This window comes from Myotis daubentonii, chromosome 5 (genome assembly GCF_963259705.1).
Source record: "Myotis daubentonii chromosome 5, mMyoDau2.1, whole genome shotgun sequence".
Classification (NCBI taxonomy): Eukaryota; Metazoa; Chordata; class Mammalia; order Chiroptera; family Vespertilionidae; genus Myotis; species Myotis daubentonii.
In genome coordinates this window covers 24,891,647-24,910,949 of record NC_081844.1, presented here as the reverse complement: position 1 = coordinate 24,910,949, position 19,303 = coordinate 24,891,647, and the positions used below count along the sequence as shown (strand labels likewise).

The window sequence follows — 19,303 nt, the reverse complement described above, 5'->3', positions numbered from 1 at the left end:
ACCCTCCATCACTTTTGTTGGGTCAGTACCCCAGCTCCCTCACTCCTCAACGGAGTGTCCTACATACTCTCTCAGAGGTCCCTGGAGGGACTAAGCCCCAGGTGCCCACCATAGAAATGTGCTCATTCAAACTGTCAGTATTTGCTATCTACACCTCCCTATTTCATGACTCTTCTTTTCTACTCAGGCTTTCTAAGATCCCTTTATAATAAAATGCCTTCACTCAATCCTTGTCTCAAGCTCTGCAGTCAGGAAAAGCCAGTCCAAGGCATATGTCTATTACAGTTGTATTTCAAACTTGCAAACTCTGTACCTCCAGTTTCACCTCCTAATCTCTGGCCAAATCTGTTGTGTTAGTGATCTATTGCTGTGCAACAAGTGGTCCCAAATGTAAGGGCTTAAAATAACAGCACACAGTTATGATCTGATAGTTTTTGTAAGTGAGGAATGAGGTATGGCTTCTCTGCTTTCTTTGCTTCAGAGAGTCTCTAATGGGCCACAGTGTCAGCTGAGTGATTGATGAGGGAAGGGTCCATTCCCAAGTCTACTCAAGTGTTATTGGCAGGACTCAGTTCCTCACTGGCTGTTAAGTAGGCAGCTCTCAGCTCCTCACCACATGGGTCTTTTCACAGGGCAACTCACAATGTGACAGTTGGTTTCACCAGAACAACAGACAACAGGAGACATGGCAACAGACAGAGGGAGAATGAGAAGAGAGGTAAAGGGAGTGGAGAGAAAAAAAAGAGAGAAGGGGAGAACGAGAGACCTTGGGAACAAGATGGAAATCTCAGTCTTCTGTAACCAAATATTAAAAGTGACATCTCACCACCTTAATCTTGCCCTACTGTTAGAAGTGAGTCATGAGGCCTTGTCAGCACTCAAGAAGAGGGCATTACACATCGGTACCAGGAGGTAGAAATCATGAGGACTGTCTTGAGGTCTGCTCACTGATTTCCCCCTTCGTATGTATGGTATCACCACCAGCTCAGGTGTTCAGGCCCCACATGTGGTGTCATCCTGTCCATAAGGCATTCTAACTTTGCTCCAAATGGGCCTTCTGATATCACCTTCTTCCTTCATCCTGTCTTGGCCTTCCTTTTCTTCTTAGAAGCTCAGTCCCACCTCAGAACCCTTGCACCTGCTGTTCCCTCTGCCTGGAACTCTCTCACCCTGGACATCTGCATGGCTCCTCCTTCAGGGTCTTTCACAGGCTGCTGTCCAGGTTTTGGTTGGGGCTCCAGTCTCATCTGAAGTCTGGATCAGGGAAACACCCTCTTCATTCCAGCTTTAGCTTTAGCATGGACTCTTTAAATATGCATTCCTGGTCCACTATTTAGTCCTGTGCAGTAAAGAGTTAACTTAGGTGGCTTGGGGTTCTCCTATCCTGTACCTTCCAAAGGAAGGCCGGTCTGCATGATGTACTTACCTTCCTCTGGGAAGGTCATCTTTAAGGCCCTGCAGTGTCTTGCCTGATCAGAGTATCTGTATACCTCAGACCTTATTCTCAGGGATTTATCCTGCTCTTCCTGGCAGGGTGTTGGCCTGCCAGAAACTCTTAGCTAGTGAAATTTCTGAAGTTATGTTTACTATCCCCATGGTGAATGTTGCAAGCAATAAATGAGATATATGGACAAATTTAATTGAGCCCAAATAAAATGTTCCAAGGAAACATGTGTGTGTGTGTGTGTGTGTGTGTATGTGTATATATATATATATATATATACATATATATATATATATATTCATATACATTTTTATTTCAAACGAACCCACCCACTTATATATAAACAAACACAGATTCATTTATAATCACATATTTTATGTTGAAAGAAAACTTAAGAGAGGTTTGAAGAGGATAGAAAAGAAAATAATGAATTTTTGAATTAACATAAACTTAAAAGATGTAGAAATTTAGACATGAAGATTTAAAGTAAATGGTAGACATGAACTTAAATGATGAATTACTTTTCCTCTGTTAATGCCTCAAAGGCATCAAAATCTGGAGCACATTTACATTTATGCAATAAGAAATTCTCTACCCCCTAAAGTGGAGGACTATCTCCAAACTTATTACATTTTTTTTTCACTTAAGGGGGAATTACAACTCAAAAGGCCTTCACCCAGGGGAGGCTAAATGAATGAACTGAGACACTTGATCTCAGTTTATTGAAGAAAATTTCATTGGATAAATGTGTATGCACTTTTTAATGCTAATGTGAAATTACCATCTGAGAGATTTAAAACAAACACATTCATACTCTTACAATTCCTGAGGTCAGAAACAGTAAATAGGTCTCAGTGGGCTAATATCAAGATGTTTGCAGGGCTAGGATTCTTCTGGAGGCTACAGGGAAAAGTCTATTTACTTTCCTACTCCAAGCTTAGATGAGAGTGTAAAATAATCTAAATATGTTTCTTATAACTAACAAATATTTCATAGTGAGGGTCTAAATGACAGCTCTTAACTTGTGATATAAGTTGAAATGCCAAATTCTTGTGGCTAATGTGTCATGAAGCCCAGTGTGTAACACCCAAAGTTTATATCAAAGAAACTTATTTCTCCTCCTTGTTGAAAGAAAAATAGCCATTTTCTGTAGCTATTAGGGGCTATGTCCCTATCACAAGTCAATATTTGGAGATTCAAGTTTTCTAATCCATACTACACCCTCAGTCCTAAATTCGGAAAAATTTTAAATCAGGATTGGGATAAGGTGATGGGATGTTAGTCCTTTGAAACCCAACAAATGTTATAAGGAAGAACTAGTAAAAACTGGACTCACTTGAATCCTAAGCTGGTCTTTTGGGAACAGAATCTCCAGGAAAACATTCCCTTCTACCCAGACCCACAGGGAAATCAGGTGATTAGAAGTGGGAGTAACAAGACAGAAATGTACCTAATGAGCAGACATGGGGGCTGTAAATATCTCCTCATCTCCAGTCTCTCAGCGTGTGTGACCTTGGGCTGGATGGGACCTGTTGTTGCTTTTGGAATCCTGAGTTTGTCTAGGAGACCTGTGCTTGCCTGCTTCCTGCTATCTTATCTGAGCAGAGAGCTTCAGTCTCCATCATCACCCATCCAGGAGGTTGGAGTTTCAATTAATATTTGACAAAGGAGGCAAGAGCATACAATGGAGTCAAGACAGTCTCTTCAATAAATGGTGTTGGGAAAATTGGACAGATACATGCAAAAAGATGAAACTAGACCACCAACTCACACCATACACAAAAATAAACTCAAAATGGATAAAAGACTTAAACATAAGATGGGAAACCATAAAAATACTAGAGGAATCCACAGGCAGCGAAATTGAAAACATATGCCGAAGGAATTTCTTCTCTGATAATGCTCCTAGGGCAATGGAAACTAAAGAGAAAATAAACAAATGGGACTACATCAAAATAAAAAGCTTTTGCACAGCAAAGGAAAACATCAACAAAACAACAAGAAGACCCACTACATGGGAGAACATATTTGCCAATGATACCACCGATAAGGGTTTAATTTCCAACATTTACAGGGATCTCATGAAACTTAACAAAAGGAAGATAATCCAATAAAAAATGGGCAATGGACCTAGATATACACTTTTGAAAGAGGACATACAGAAGGCCAAAAGACATATGAAAACATGCTCAAAGTCACTAATTATAGGAGAGATGCAAATCAAAACGACAATGCGTTATCATCTCACACCTGTCAGAATGGCTATCATCAACAAATCAACAAACAGCAAGTGTTGGAGAGGATGTGGAGAAAAGGAACCCTTCTGCACTGCTGGTGGGAGTGCAGACTGGTGCAGCCACTGTGGAGAACAGTATGAAGTTTCCTCAAAATACTACAAATGGAACTCCCATTTGACCCAGTGACCCCACTTCTAGGAATATATCCCAAGAAACCAGAAACACCAATCAGAAAGGATATATGCACCTCTATATTCATAGCAGCACAATTCACCATAGCTAAGATTTGGAAACAGCCTAAGTGCCCATCAGCAGATGAGTGGATTAGAAAACTGGTACATATACACAATGGAATACTATGCTGCGATAAAATAAAGGAACTTTTGCTTTTTGCAACAGCAAGGATGAAACTGGAGAGCATTATGCTAAGTGAAATAAGCCAGTCAGAGAAAGATAAATACCACATGATCTCACTCATTTGTGGATTATAGAGAACAACATAGACTGATGAAACGGGACAGATCCAAAGACTGAGAAACAGTGATCAGGCTATCAATCCCCAGAAGGAAAGTAGGGGAGGGCGGGGGTAAGGGGAAGAGATCAAACGAAGGACTTGTATACATGTATATAAGCCAAACCAATGGACATGGACAACAGGGGGATGGGAGCATGAGTGTGCGGGGCAGGGGGGAGGGGAGGTTGGGGGTTAATGGGGGGGATGAGGACACATAACTAATAATAAAAAAAAAAGAAAAGAAAATTCTTACTATCAGGTGTTTGGCAATATAATTTTAATGTGTCTTGGTGTCGGTCTTTTAGGGTTCATCTTGTTTGGGACTCTGAGCTTCTTAGGCTTGTGTGAGTTTTTTCTTCCCAATATCAGGGAATTTTTCTGTCATTATTTCTTCAAACAGGTTTTCTATCACTTGTTCAGTTTCCTCTCCATCTGGCACGCCTATTATGGATATGTTGTTTCATTTCATGTTGTCCCAAAGCTTCCTTAGGCTCTCCTCCTATTTTTTAAGTTTTTTTTTTTCCCAGTTGCTACTCTGCTTGGGTATTTTATCCTTCCTTGTATTCTAGCTCACTGTTGTGGTCCTCAGCTTCTTCTAGTCTACTGTTGATGCTTTCTATTGTGCTCTTTATTACAGTGATGTCATTCTTCTTTTCTTCTTGGTTCTTCTTCATTTCCTCTTGATTCTTACACATGTTGTTGAATTTGTCTTCCATCCTTTTAAGTGTCCTTATGACCATTGCCCTGAATTCTTTCTCTGAAAAATTGCTTTCTTTCATTTCATTTATTTCCTTTTCCAGTGATTACTCCTATTCTTTTGTATGGGTGCTGTTTCTTTGTCTCCCCATTTTCACTCTTCTCAGGGTGCCTTTTTATGTAGCTCACTCTCTACCGTGTTGACTTAAAGGCACAAAATACAACTCAAGAAGACATAACAGAGAGGGCACACAAAACATGAATGTATTCATGATACCAATAAGCCCAAATAAAGTTGAACACCAGAGAAAAGAGAATTAGGGCAGAGAAAAGAGCACAAAAATGATATTGAGAAAAGGAAAAACAAGGTAAGAGAGAAAAGAAAAAGAAGAAAAAGTAAGGGGAGAAAAATATGCATCTATGTGGAGAATACTCCACAAAATAAATAAATAAACCAAAAAATGCAAACAGGAAACTCACAGAAAAAAGGGGGGAAACAATCTGAAGAGGGAGAGGTTATTTTCAGAAAGTAAGGTTAAGGACTTGAATGAATGGGGGAGTGGCCACCATTCAATAGAGAGGAGGGAGAAAGAGAATGAGTGGATAAGAAAAAAAGTAAAACAAAAACAAAAACAAAAAAAACCTCAAATAAATAAATAATAAAAATTTAAAATAATGAAAAACAAATTTTTTTCCTTTCTTTAATCTATGTAGCTGTATATTCATCTATGTTTGGAAAAGGAGAATAGAGTAGAGAGTAAATAGGCTTGAAATTGTTGAGTGGTTCTAATTAAGCAATTAGGAGAAGAAGCGAGCAAGAGAGGAGAGGAAAAACAAAAGTATTAAAAAAGTGGCTAGAGAAGAAAGAGAAAAGAGAATGGTGCATGGACTTTGAACAGGGAATAGAAAATTAGATATATGAGTAAGCCAACTGACACTACTATTATAGTAATGCACCAATAAAGCAGATAAAGAAGATCAATTTTTAACAAGAGCTAAAAGAAAGGGGAGAGAAAAACTAAAGCAGGAAAAGGAGAAGAGAAATAAGATGAAAAAGGGAGAAGGGAGGAAGAAAAGGTTGGCAAAAAGGAAAAAAATGAGATAAAGTAAAATAATGATAAAAAATAAAAATAGAATGAAAAAAAAAAACACTAATCCAAAAAAAGTTAATAAATAAATAAAATAACAAAAAAATGTTTTTCCATTTTCTTTCTTAAGTAGAAGATAAAAAATAAAAAAGTGAAGTAGTGAAGTGTCATTCTCTTCAGCTGAGTTTTAATATCCCAGGGAGGCTGGTTTAAGACCCCTCTCTACTGTTCTGTCTGCCACTTCTCAGTTTCCTGTTAGATAACCAGCACCTTGTTGAAGTTCCCAGCGATCCACCGCTTCCCTGTGTCTGTCTCCACAGCCTTGGTTTCAGGCAGGTGGGACCAATCTGCCCACTTTGATTGTCTGCCTGCTTTTAGGTGTATTTACAGAAGTGTCTATTTCTGACACAGGCTCTAGGTGGGGGTGTTACTGTATTAGTTTGCAGGACCAAATGGCCCCTCTACCCAGACCTTGAGGGCTCCCTGGGGGTATTCAGATTCCTTGTTTCCCTGCAGAGCTCAAGGCTGGGTGCAGCTGCAATGCTAGGAAGGGCTGGCTTTCAGGAGAAAAATGTCTGTTTAGGGTTGGAGGGACAGGAGTGTCCCAGAGATGGATTACTTATCACCTCTCCCTGTCTTGTTCCCTGTCCTCCACAAAACTGAACCTGCACCTGCACCACAGCCTCAATGAGTGTTTGTAATTGAAGGATCCTATGAACTGGGTTTAGCAAGTAAAAGCAAGGAAAATATAAAGACAGAACAATCACGTTGCTGCATGTATCTCTTTCCCCCGCCTCCCCACCCCGCCCCTGAACTGCATGGCCAGTGCCAAACTTCAGGCTGCCTTTCTGGGCACAGCCTCCCAACAGCTGTGAACTTAGATCTAGATTCCCTGGCTTCCAGCAGCCCTTTAGACACCTTTCCACAGTTGAGTGTTAAGCATGTCCCCAAGGGACAGACTTGGTGCAGCGCAGTTTCCTTCTGACCCTCTCGTCCTGGCAGTCAGGTGTCTCTCTCTCCAGCCCAGATCCCCAATCTTACCATTCTCCAGGGGTCCTCTATCCTTTCCAGCTGCAGATTCCCTCACCAGCTGTGTTTAATTCTCCAATTCTGGTTGAATGTTATTAGATTTAGTTGTTTCTTCTATGTGCTCCGTGAGAAGGAGCAGGACACATCCACCTATTCATTCCACCATTTTGTGTCCCCCTTCCCTTCACCAAAACAAACTTTTTAGGAGCCCATGGCCCCAGAGGCTGGAATATCATTGTTCATGGGTTCAGAGCCACGGCAGCAGGTCTCTGGCTGGTGTGGCTGTAGAGTCCCAGGTGGCATCCAAGGGCTCCCCAGGTGGAGATTAGGCTGGGCTCCTAGTCTCAGCAGCTCTCCCCTTAAAGATGGCATGGTCTCTGTGGCAGAGCCGGCTGCCCCAGGAGAGATTGCAGCATTAGCAGAGGCTGCCTGGCTAGGGGAGCCTGGTCTGCCAGCCCCCCAAAGTCCTGTGGAATACAACTGTCCCTCACTTACACACACACACACACACACACACACACACACACCACATACGTCCACACACACCTCTTTCACTCTCTCCATCACTCACACTCTCTCCCTCACTGCCATTCTGTCGGTCGCCATCTTGGATTCTCCCTCTTTGCCCATTTTTTAGTTGGATTGTATTCATTTTGTTAAGCTACATATGTTCTTCATATATTTTGGATATTAACCCCTTATCAGATGCATCATTGCCAAATATGTTCTCGCATACAGTAGGCTCACTTTCCATTTTGTTGATAGTTTCTTTTACTGTCCAGTACCTTTTTGTTTTGATGTAGGAGATACCGCCTGCCATTTCTCAGTATGAATCAGCTATCTCAGCTCTAGATCCTAGACCAGGGTTGGGCAATCTTTTTGACTCGAGGGCCACAATGGGTTCTTAAACTGGACCGGAGGGCCGGAACAAAAGCATGGATGGAGTGTTTGTGTGAACTAATATAAATTCAAAGTAAACATCATTACATAAAAGGGTACGGTCTTTTTTTTTTTTTTTTAGTTTTATTCATTTTAAACGGGCCGGATCCGGCCCGCGGGCCGTAGTTTGCCCACGGCTGTCCTAGACTTTTTACCTTCTAAATAATTTATTGAAGTAGAATTACATACTATAAACTGAACATGATTAAAATGTATAATTTGATGAATACAAGCCATACAAAAATTACAGTATATACATCATGTTTCAATTTGTGTATAAGTTAAGAAAGTGCACAATGAACTTTAATGGCTCCTTAATGTAATTACTAAATATACTAGAGGCCTGGTGCACGAAAAGCGTGTACTGGGGGGAGGGGGGGTTCCTCAACCCAGCCTGTGCCCTCTTTCAGTCCAGGACCCCTTGGGGGATGTCCCCCTGCCCCCTTGGGACGGGGATCAGGCCTAAGCCAGCAGTCAGACATCCCTCTTGCAGTCTGGGGCTCTCGCAGTCTGGGATCCCTCACTCCTTACCGCCTGCCTGCAGCGGTGGTGGGAGAGGCTCCTGCCACCACTGCTGTGCTCGCCAGCTGTGAGCCTGGCTTTGGGCTGAGCAGCACTCTCCTTGTGGGAGTGACCTGAACACCAGGGGGCAGCTCCTGGATTGAGTGTCTGCCCCGTGGTGGTCACCATGCATCATAGCAACTGGTCTATTTGCATATTAGGCTTTTATTATATATGACTAGAGGCCTGATGCACAAAATTCGTGCATGGGGGGGGGGGCCCATAGCCGGGCCTGCAATGATGCCAGCATCTCTCACCAGGGACTCTGGCCCGAGCCCCCCCCCCTCCCTTCCTTCGGTGTGGACGCTGCCTTGCATCACAGTGAGCACAGTGTTCCTCGCCGTGGACTCTGGCCCAAAGCCCCTGCCGTCCCTTTCCTCCACCCAGCCAGAGTGCAAACACTGGGCTCACGTCGCTATAAGCTCAGTGTTCCTTGCCGCAGACTCCAGTTCAAGGCCCCTAACCTTCCCTCCCTCCACCGGCTGGGGCGCGGACGCTGGGCATCCCTGGAGGCGGACTCTGGAAGCCCAGCATCCCTCACCACAGATTCCAGCCCGAGGCCCCTCCCCTCCCCTCCCTCCACCCAGCTGGGGCGTGGACGCTGGACATCCCTGGAGGCGGACTCCGCGAGCCCAGTTTTCCTCTCTGCAGACTTTGGCCCAAGACCCCTGCCCTCCCTTTCCTCCGCCCGGCCTGGGAGCAGATGTTGGGCTTCTGTCGCTGCACATTGTGGACTCTAGCCCAAGGCCCCTCATTTCCCCTCCCTTTGCCCGGACAGGGCACGGACTCTGGCCGGAGGCCCTTCCCCTCCCCTCCTTCGCCCGGATGCTAGGCTCAGGTCACTGCGAGCCCAGGGTCCTTTGCTGTGGTCTCTGGCCCAAGGCCCCTCCCCTCCCCTCCCTCCACACAGCCAAGCTGGATGCTGAGCTCACTTTGCCTGGCTTCTGGGTCTTCCGGGGCTGGGCTGCCTCACCTCCCAGGGCTAGATTGGGTCCCGGACAGTGAGGAGCCCAGCTTCTGGGTCTTCCAGGGGCAGCCTGCCCTGGATGGCTGAGCACTGGAGGCGCATGTTGTCCTCTCCTGCCTGTAGTATGCAAATTAGCCGCCATCTTTGTTGGCAGTTAATTTGCATATTGCGCTGATTAGCCAATGGGAGGCATAGCGAAGGTACAGTCAATTACCATGTTTGTCTATTATTAGATAGGATATTTTATGTATAAAGTAAACATGGAAAGTTGAAGAGCATAGAATTGAAAATATATAGAAATTTAGATATGAAGGTTTAAAGTATATAGTAGACATGAACTTAAATGATGAATTACCTTTCATGTGGTAATGCATCAAAAGAATTAAAATCTGAAGCACATTTATATTTATTTAATAAGAAATGCTCTACCAGCTAAAGAGCCTGAACATCTCCAAACTGATTATAAATTTCTTCTACCCAAGAAGGATTACAACTCAAAATGCCTTTACCCACGGGCAATGAATTGAGACTTTAATTTCATTTTTCCCCCCCAAAATTTCATTGGATAAATGTCTGTATTCAATTTTTAATGCTAGTGTAAAAATATCATGAGTGATTTAAAACAAACATGTTTATGCTCTTACAATTCCTGAGGCCAGAAACAGGAAATAGGTCTTAGTTGGCTAATACCAAGATGTTAGCAGGGCTAGGTTTCTTCTGGAGGCTACAAGGAAGAGTCTATTTACTTTCCTATTCCAAAATTACATTCGAGTGCAAAAAATATATGTTTCTGATGATTAACAAATATTTCATAGTGAGGGACTTAATGACAGCTCTTCATTTGTGATATAAGGTCGAAATGCCAAATTGTTTTTGGCTAATGTGTCATGAAGCCCAGTGTGTAACACACAAAGTTTATATCAAAGTAACTTAGGTTACCCCCTTGTAGAAAATAAAAATAGAATTTTATGTAGATATCAGGGCCTATGTTCCAACAACAAGTCAGTATATTGATATTTAAGTTTTCTAATCCAGGCTAGATTCTCAGTCTTAAATTTGGAAAAATTTTAAATCAGGGTTGGGATAAGTTGCTGAGATGTTAGTCCCCTGAAAACCAATCGATTTTGTAAGGAAGAATTAGTAAAAAAACTGGTATTCCCTTGACTTTTAAACTTGTCTTATGGGAACACAGAATCTCCAGGAAAACACTCCGTTCTGTCTCAACCCACAGGGAAATCATGTGATTAGAGGTTGAAATAACAAGACAGCAATGTACCTAATTAGCACACATAGGGAGCTGTAAATATCTCTTAATCTTCAGTCTCTCAGTGTGTGTGACCTTGGGCTGGATGGGATCTGGTTGTAGCTTTTGGAATCCTAAATTTGTCTAGGACACCTGTGCTTGCCTCCTTCCTGCTGTCTTGTCTGGGCAGAGAGCTTCAGTCTCCTTCATCAACCATCAAGGAAGTTGGAATTTCACACAAAGGCTGTCCCCTAAGATTTCCCAATCAGGTGAGTCCAAAGATCTGGCAGGTACTACAAGAAAGGGTCAGAGAGCATCCAAACTAAGAACATTTACCTGAGTTGTCTTGATAGCCATCAGCCTATGGTTATTTGTCTGATTAACTAATTAATGATTAGTTTATGATGCTGAAGGGAGAAGTGAACATTAAACTCAGCAACACATGGTGAATTGTTGACAATTAACAGATGGAAGCCCAATTAGAGGCAGCAATGGTAGACATCAAGTATTGTAAGTAAAAGTGGAACCTATACAATGAGTTTTGTAACTAAAGGGAGTAGGAAAATAGAGTGCTAGCTATGGAGTGATGTCCTGTAAAGTGAGGACGATTCTTTATTTTTATCGTGGGGTCTATTCCACTACATTCCCATATTGAAGAGAAAAATCCAGATTCAGTATATTTCTCGTAAATATTAACTTGCAACAGTAGTTCATGAGGTGTACATTTCACACTGTCTTCTTTCAGTCTGGTTATTTAATCCACATGAAGTAGAATTTATTTGATAAGTAAAAAGAGGTATGCTAAATTACTTCATTACCTGTGACGTGAATACATTTGTGTGTAATTATTCATTTGTTTTGTCTATTGTAAATTATCTGTACAAGTCCTGGCATTTGTGCAGTGGGGCCAGAGTATTTTCATTCGAGTTTTTTATTGTATTCTTCTAAATAAGCAATTGTAGTCTTTTCTACCAAATTTGTTGTCATTGAGTAACTTCATGTGTGTATATGTGGGGAATTGTGAGTGTTTATTAATAGTGTGGGCTCAAATCTACCACTCAGTCATATTGTTTTCTCTCACTTTCCTCTTATTTTTCACTTTTCTTACTGAAAAAAAAATTCAGCTGTTACTTGTATACTTTTCACTTGTAAATTCTTACTCTAATCAAAAATAAAAGTGAATGTGCTTCTGTGTACTTAGTGCTAATAAATCACCCTACATCCATATAGCCAACTTGTTTTACATCTCCATTATCCCTTATTGTTCCTCTTGGCCTTATGCCATAACCTCTATTTCCAAAATTTGCATCATGTTCTACTGTCCTCTGGAAGGCATTCTCCTTTGTTTTAAACTAAAAATTAGCTTTACTTTCTATTAGCATATTTGAATCTAATAACTTTATATAAGAAGAAATTATAACTTAGACACTGCTTTCCCCCAAATTTAAAAGCCATTCTATAATATTCTTATATTTCCAAGTTTGGGGAAATTTAATCTGAATTAGTGGTCCATGATGATAAGTTATTATAGTTTTCTATCTTTATATAGATTAATATGATTTTCACTTACTGTTTTTATGCAATTGTTTCATAGCCACTGTGCATAACCTAATTTCATTCCTGCTGATAATCTGTTTTCTATAAAATCTTAGTTTTTAAAAAACTTCTCTTCCTATGTTATTCACATATACATACTCATATGCTTTTATGTAAATTCATAAATAGCATCTGTTCCCATCAGAAATTCTCTTTATGTGTTGTACACTCTTTTTTCTGTGTCCACTCTTCCTTATTATTAACAATATCTTATGGTCTTCCCTCCACTCAACTAGTGTAATACCAATTCATTTTTACCACGTGTACATAATATTTTATGATGTGGCTATGCTATTCCATATACGTTCTCAATTCATTGCTTTATCCTAATATATAAAAAGCCAGGGGCCATCACAACCGAAACAACCAGACAGATGACCAAACACAGGCTGCGTGGGACTACAAGGCTGACGGGGGGTAGTGAGGGATGACCAAATGACTGAACAGCAGGTTGTGTATGGCGACCAGGCAAGCAGGGGTGTTAGTGAGGGAAGACCAAACAACTTAACAGCAGGCTGTGTGTGGCGACAAGTCTGCCGGCAGGGAGGGGGGAGAGTTGGGCGTAACCAGGCTGGGGGGGGCATGAAGTTCGGGGCGACCAGGCTGGCAAGAGGGCAATTGCGTGTGATGAGGCCGGTGGGGAGGACAGTTGGGGATGACCAGGCCAGCAGGGGGGTTAGTGAGGGATGACCAAACAACTGAACAGCAGCCTGCGTGGGGTGATCAACTGGATTGGGCCTAAACTGGCAGTTGGACATCCCTGAGGTGTCCTGGATTGGAGAGGGTACAGGCTGGGCTGCAGGGACCCCTTTCCCCCCATGCATGAATTTCACGCACCGGGCCTCTAGTAACAATTATACAAAAATATTCTGAGATTGTTACATTAGAACACTGGTTCTCCACCAGCAGCAGTATTGTTCCCCCAGGGGACATTCAGCAGTATCCAGAGACATTTTTCACTGTCACATGGAAAGTGAACGTACAGACCAGGGATGCTCTAAACATCCTGGAATGCACAGGAGAGACCACACCACAGGCAATGATCTGGCCCAGAATGTCAATCGTGCAGAGACTGAGAAACCATGACTGAAAGAATATATGTAATTGTAATAGTTGTCTTCAGATTGGTTTCCCAATGTTGTAACACTTTACAGTTCTGTGAGAAAAGAAAAATGAGTACCCCTTTGCTACCTGCTTGAAAGTTCCAACCCCAGTCAATGTGACATTTTAGTTTTTTCCCAACCTAAGAGGTATGAAAATTTTTTTTTCTTGTCTTCTGGACTTTTCCTGAATTTGACCAAACATTCATATGTTTGATGGTTTTGCTAATTTGAATATTATTTTAATATGCTGATTATTCTTTCATTATAAGCCTTTCAAATAATTTTTTTTCAAATAATTTTTTTATAAAATATTATGGTGGGGGAGGTTGAGGAGGGTGAAAGGGGCATAAATGGTGATAGAAGGAGACTTGAGGTGGGGTGCTGAATACACAATACAATATACATAGATGTATTATAGAATTGTACACCTGAAACCTATATAATTTTATTAACCAATGTCAATGTAATAAATTCAGTGAAAAATTTAAAACAGAAGTAAAATAAGTAAAAATTAATATTTGTCAATTGATATTTTGGGGGTGTTTTGGCCAAAGAAAAGTTTTACATTTTTTAAAAATTCAATATGTCTGTCTTATTACTTCTGAGTCTCTTGATATAACTACAATGGTTTGGCCCACACATAAACATTGATATGCAGTTTTCTATTTGTTAACCTAAGAGAGATTGGTTACTCTTATAGTGAGTAAATAATACATCTGGTTTTTTGTAACATGACTGAGGGGCTCAACTTCATTTTCTTACAAGATGATATTTTTTTTTCCCAACTTTCAATCAGCAATTCAATCTTTCCAAATATATTGAAATGCAACCATACATGGGTTCAAAGTACTTATATACAGAGTCCTAATTCCTTGTTCACTCAACAAATAATAACTGAGCACCTGCTATTTGCCACAATTTCTAGAAACATTATAGATTATCTTCTATGTCTATGCCATTGCAAATTTAATTACTAATCCATGTTGGTATCAATAAATTATTGTTGTTTTTCCATCTTGCTTCCATTAATTTTTGATGCTCCACTCAATTTTCTTTAATTGATATCATTTGGTTTAAAATCACTCTGTTTAGCCAGGTTTCATTCTCCCTGTCATGCCTTCATTTCATAACTTCACATTTACTTAAAGGTTTGCCTATATAGGTGCACATATATTCACAAACAGTTGTGAAAATACAAAGGTGAACAAAACAGGTGAAGCCCTGCTTTTCTAGATCTGGCACTGTGATGGTGAAGTCAGAGTATGATGAAATGAATGTTTGTATGACAATGTGTTCAGGCATAAATCATATGAAGAAAGTTACTCAGTGTAGAAGGATATCTTCTCATAGCGTGTGCAGGATTTATTGATCCTTTCCTGGGAGGACTTTGCATGTTGGATGAGACAGAATTAGCCTGCTCCCATTATTTGTCAAAAATGGGTTCAAAACTGAATGTCCAAGAAAAACAATGATGCCACATAGGAAAAGTGAGAAAGGGGCTTGTCTCATCTGCCATCAACCATATAAAAACCAACTGGTGAAATAAATATAGAAGGGGCACAGGAAAAACTTGTCTTCTACTGCTTGATGCTATAAATATTCAACCTGTATTGTTTTTGTATATTTCCTTTTGTGAGCTATTGGCTTATGTTTTGGTAATTTTTCATTTGGAGTAGTCAATCTGTAAGGTTCATATATTTGTAACTACCTCTGTCTTTTGGAGAAATTTATTTTTTCTCCTTTGTTATTTTTGCTTGGCCTCAAGGGGGTGTAATTAGGGTTGAAAAGCTACTAGAATCCAAAGAAGATTTTGCTCCCTCATCTCTCAGGGACCAGCTGAGCTCATTAGATTTCTTCTGTTCCTCATGTGCATTTTATTGCTCTCTCTCCTGCTATGTTTATTTAACCTATTGTTTATGTTTCTTTAAATACAGGACAGAAAATGTGCATAGCCATATGAAACCCAAACTGTATTTGTCCATGGAAGGCATACAATAGGAATATCTAGGTACTATTTCTAAGTTCTTTTAAAAAATACTTGATATGGACAGTTTGACTTGCATCTACTCATAGCCTACATAGTGCGGGAGGGAGGGAGAAGGACATGGAAATAACACAGATGAAGGGGCCCTGGTGCATTGAATGTGTGTGTGTGTGTGTGTGTGTGTGTGTGTGTGTGTGTGTGTCTGTGTTTGCTTTGTAAATTGAGAGCAGTCCTCAGAGCAGAGGTGCTTGAACTCATTTATTCCGATGTGACTCTAAAATCAAGAGAAGGTAATAAGGAGGAGATCCTTTGCAATTCACTGGATGCTTTTGCAATCAGGTTAATAAAGTGCAAGATTTACATAGTGTGCACAAGGCACCTTCTATGACTTGAAGTTTCAATAGCAACATGCAGGCTACCTTATTTCTTAATATTCTATAACAACCATGTCTCCCCTGCTCTTTCTTGCTCATTCCCCTGGATACACAAGGTCGTTTTGAGCCCTGATTTTCTAAAACAACCATCTTCTCAAGGCCTTTGCACTGGCTGTTCCTTTTTCCTGGAAAGAACTTCCCCCTGAGTCTGGTGCCTGTTCTTCATTGAGGTGTCTGTTTAACTGTCACCTGTTTGCAAGTCTTGCCTAAATTCTATAAAAAGATCACCCTCTATGCACTCTCTCCATTGAATGTGATTTACTTTTCTTTATAGCATCTTCACCATTGCATATGTGATATTATCATTTTTATTAGATTAAATTCTTTCTCCATCATTAGTCTCTAGAGACTTTTACTTTTCAGCATCCCATATTGTGGACAGTGCTTGAAGCATGGTCTATAGTCAACATACAGGGTGTCCCCACAAAATGTTTATACACTGTACAAGCTGATAGCTCAATATTGAAAATAAAATGCATTTTTAATAAACACTGCCTTTATTATTCAAACTGTGGGCACACATTTTTTTGTGACACCCTGTACTTACCTCAAGTGAATGAAATACATCCTCAATAAAACAGCAATATACATTATGTTTGAAGAATTGATTGATGGTAAAAAAGGAAATTTCAATGAGAAATGACAACAGAGATGAATTAATGGGAACCAGAACATATACCAAATACGGAAATTATTTTCTGATTCTACAATGTAAATATGTCATATATTTGCAGTTACTAATGCCTGCTAATGTGAAAATTAGCTTTTCATTTTTTTCTACTTTCTAGTAGTCACCTCTGACACATGGAACCAGGCAATGGTACACAAATTTCAGAAATTCTTCTTCTGGGACTATCACAGGCACTGGAGCTACAGCCCCTCATATTTGGGCTTTTCCTCTCCATGTACCTGGTCACTGTGTTTGGAAATCTGCTCATCATCCTGGCCATCAGCTCAGATTCCCACCTCCACACACCCATGTACTTCTTCCTCTCCAACCTGTCCTTGGTAGACATCTGTTTCACCTCCACCACCATCCCAAAGATGCTGGTGAACATCCAGACACAGAGCAAAGCCATCACCTATGAAGGCTGCATCACACAGATGTATTTTTATACGCTCTTTGTAGTGTTGGACAACTTTATCCTGACTGTAATGGCATATGACTGGTTTGTGGCCATCTGCCACCCCCTGCACTACATGGTCATCATGAACCCCCGGCTCTGTGGACTGCTGGTTCTGGTGTCCTGGATCATGAGTGTCCTGATTTCCTTGCTACATAGCTTAATGGTGCTGCGTCTGTCCTTCTTCTCAGACTTGGAAATCCCCCACTTTTTCTGTGAACTCAATCAGGTGATCCAACTTGCCTGCTCTGACACCTTTCTTAACAACATTATGTTATATTTTATAATTGTGCTACTAGGTGGTGGCCCCCTTGTAGGGATCCTTTACTCTTACTCTAAAATAGTCTCCTGTATATGTGCAATCCCATCAGCTCAGGGGAAGTATAAAGCATTTTCTACGTGTGCGTCTCACCTCTCAGTTGTCTCCTTATTTTATGGTACGAGCCTAGGAGTGTACCTCAGCTCTGCTGCTTCCCAAAATGCACAGTCAAGTGCAACAGCCTCGGTGATGTACACCGTGGCCACACCCATGCTGAACCCCTTCATCTACAGTCTGAGGAACAATGACATAAAGAGGGCTCTGGAAAGATTCCTTTGCAGGGAAGCTTTTCCAGGGCCAACTATACTAGTCTGAAGAAGTGACCATGAATGAAGGGTTCAAAGCCTCAGAGCCTGTTGTTCTGACACAAATAAAGCCAATCTTTGGATCATACGTAATTGGAAATTCCCATCTCATGGGTTAACATGAATTCCTTTAGCATAATTTATTCTCTTGTGACATATATCATTCAAAGGAATATTTCTATTGTTTCCATGAAAGAATAGTCGTGAATTCTACTACCCCTATGGAAAAGTCTACATTTGAGTATTAAGGGTATTTACATAATTTTATTGTAGAGGAAAATAGGAGACCATAGTCTTTATTGTGCACATCTAATCATTAAAGTGTGGATATGATGTCTATGTGTAAGGGTCCTTATTCATTGGGGCGAAAAATTACCTGGAGAGTTTTATGCGTTATTTCTTAACTATTTTCCTGTTTTGGCTGAAAATCTTTCAATGTGCTCCTTTCAAATGTGACTCCTTCTAGTGCCCCAATTAAATATCTCCCCTTTTCTAAAGTTTTCCAAATCTATCAAAGAGACAGTGAGTGAACAATCTGCATATCATTCAATATATGTCTGAATGAAGCTTATTTCACACATATTTTCTCCATAAGTCATATCACAGCTTTCTTGCACTTAGAGACTCTAGACAGGTTTCAGTGCTATATGTGGGGGCCAATTTCAACAGTGAAATCACCAATAGAAAGAACAAAACTGTGAAACATGTGGCACTACATAGACTATGAAGACTACACATTATGGTATCAGAGCTGTAACAGGAAGGCAGAGTCTTGCCTTGTTGGGCCTCAAATTAGAAGTGGCCAGTAAGCAATTCAGATTGTTCTCTTCTCTGTGCATGTCTGAGAATGACCACTGAATTCTCACCAGTATTGATTTGGTTTTACAAATAAATGTTTGCAAGTAGGTGAGTTCTCAAGTATGGAATCTGTGAATAAAGAGGAATGACAGAAAAAATCACAGGCGCGCGCGCGCACACACACACACACACAGAACCTCAAGTGCTTGTGTGTGTCTACCACTCAATATAAGCAACAACGACAGGAATAGTAGGAAGCCAGTGGGGCTGGAGGAAATAGTGAGAGGACAGTGGAAGGAGATAATGGCAGGGAGGGCCAGGGGAGGACATGTAGGGACTTGTGGGTCACAAGGAGGATTTTGACTTTTTTTTGAGTGTGGTGGGAGTCTCTAAGGGTTCTTGAGTGGAGTTGTCCTCTGAACACTGTTGGGGGAACAGCCTGTGTGTGAGGGCGAGTGGAGTGGAGTGGAGCTGAAAGGTCCGGGCACAGGGGACTGAACGGTCCCCAGTGGAAAATAATGGGCTGGTTCAGGATGGGGTCATAGAGGAGGTAAAAATGGGTGGATTCTGGATAAATCTTGAAAGTAGAGCCCTCAGGGCTTACTGATTCTGGGGTTGGGGGGATAGAGAGCAACAAAGATAGAGAGATACACAGATGGCTCTAGTATTTTGACCTGGACACCTGGGCCATTAGGAAGAACACTGAGGCCCACAGAGGCAGAAAGAGGTGCCCAGGTTGCACATGGGTCCACAGTAGACTCATCCCCAGCCAAATTATGAACTTGATTTGAGAGCTCTGATGGTGTAGCTATCATGAGGGGAAGAGCCTGCTCAGAGCCAGGTATTTCCTCTCTTTGCCTCTCAAGTCCTCATCCTGGTACTTCCCCTCTGGCTCTGTTCTCTTCCTTTAAATTTTGTTTTC

The 19,303-nt window shown here is 41.1% G+C and overlaps 1 protein-coding gene and 1 pseudogene across 1 annotated transcript; one reads left to right on the top strand and one right to left on the bottom strand.

Annotated features, from left to right (window-relative positions):
• Positions 1–19,303, bottom strand: part of LOC132234517 (adhesion G protein-coupled receptor E2-like) — a 674,172-nt pseudogene that overhangs the window by 93,663 nt on the left and 561,206 nt on the right.
• On the top strand, positions 16,640–17,593 carry LOC132234406 (olfactory receptor 7A5-like). The gene has a single exon (XM_059695396.1). The coding sequence runs from the start codon at positions 16,640–16,642 to the stop codon at positions 17,591–17,593; it is 954 nt and encodes a 317-aa protein (XP_059551379.1).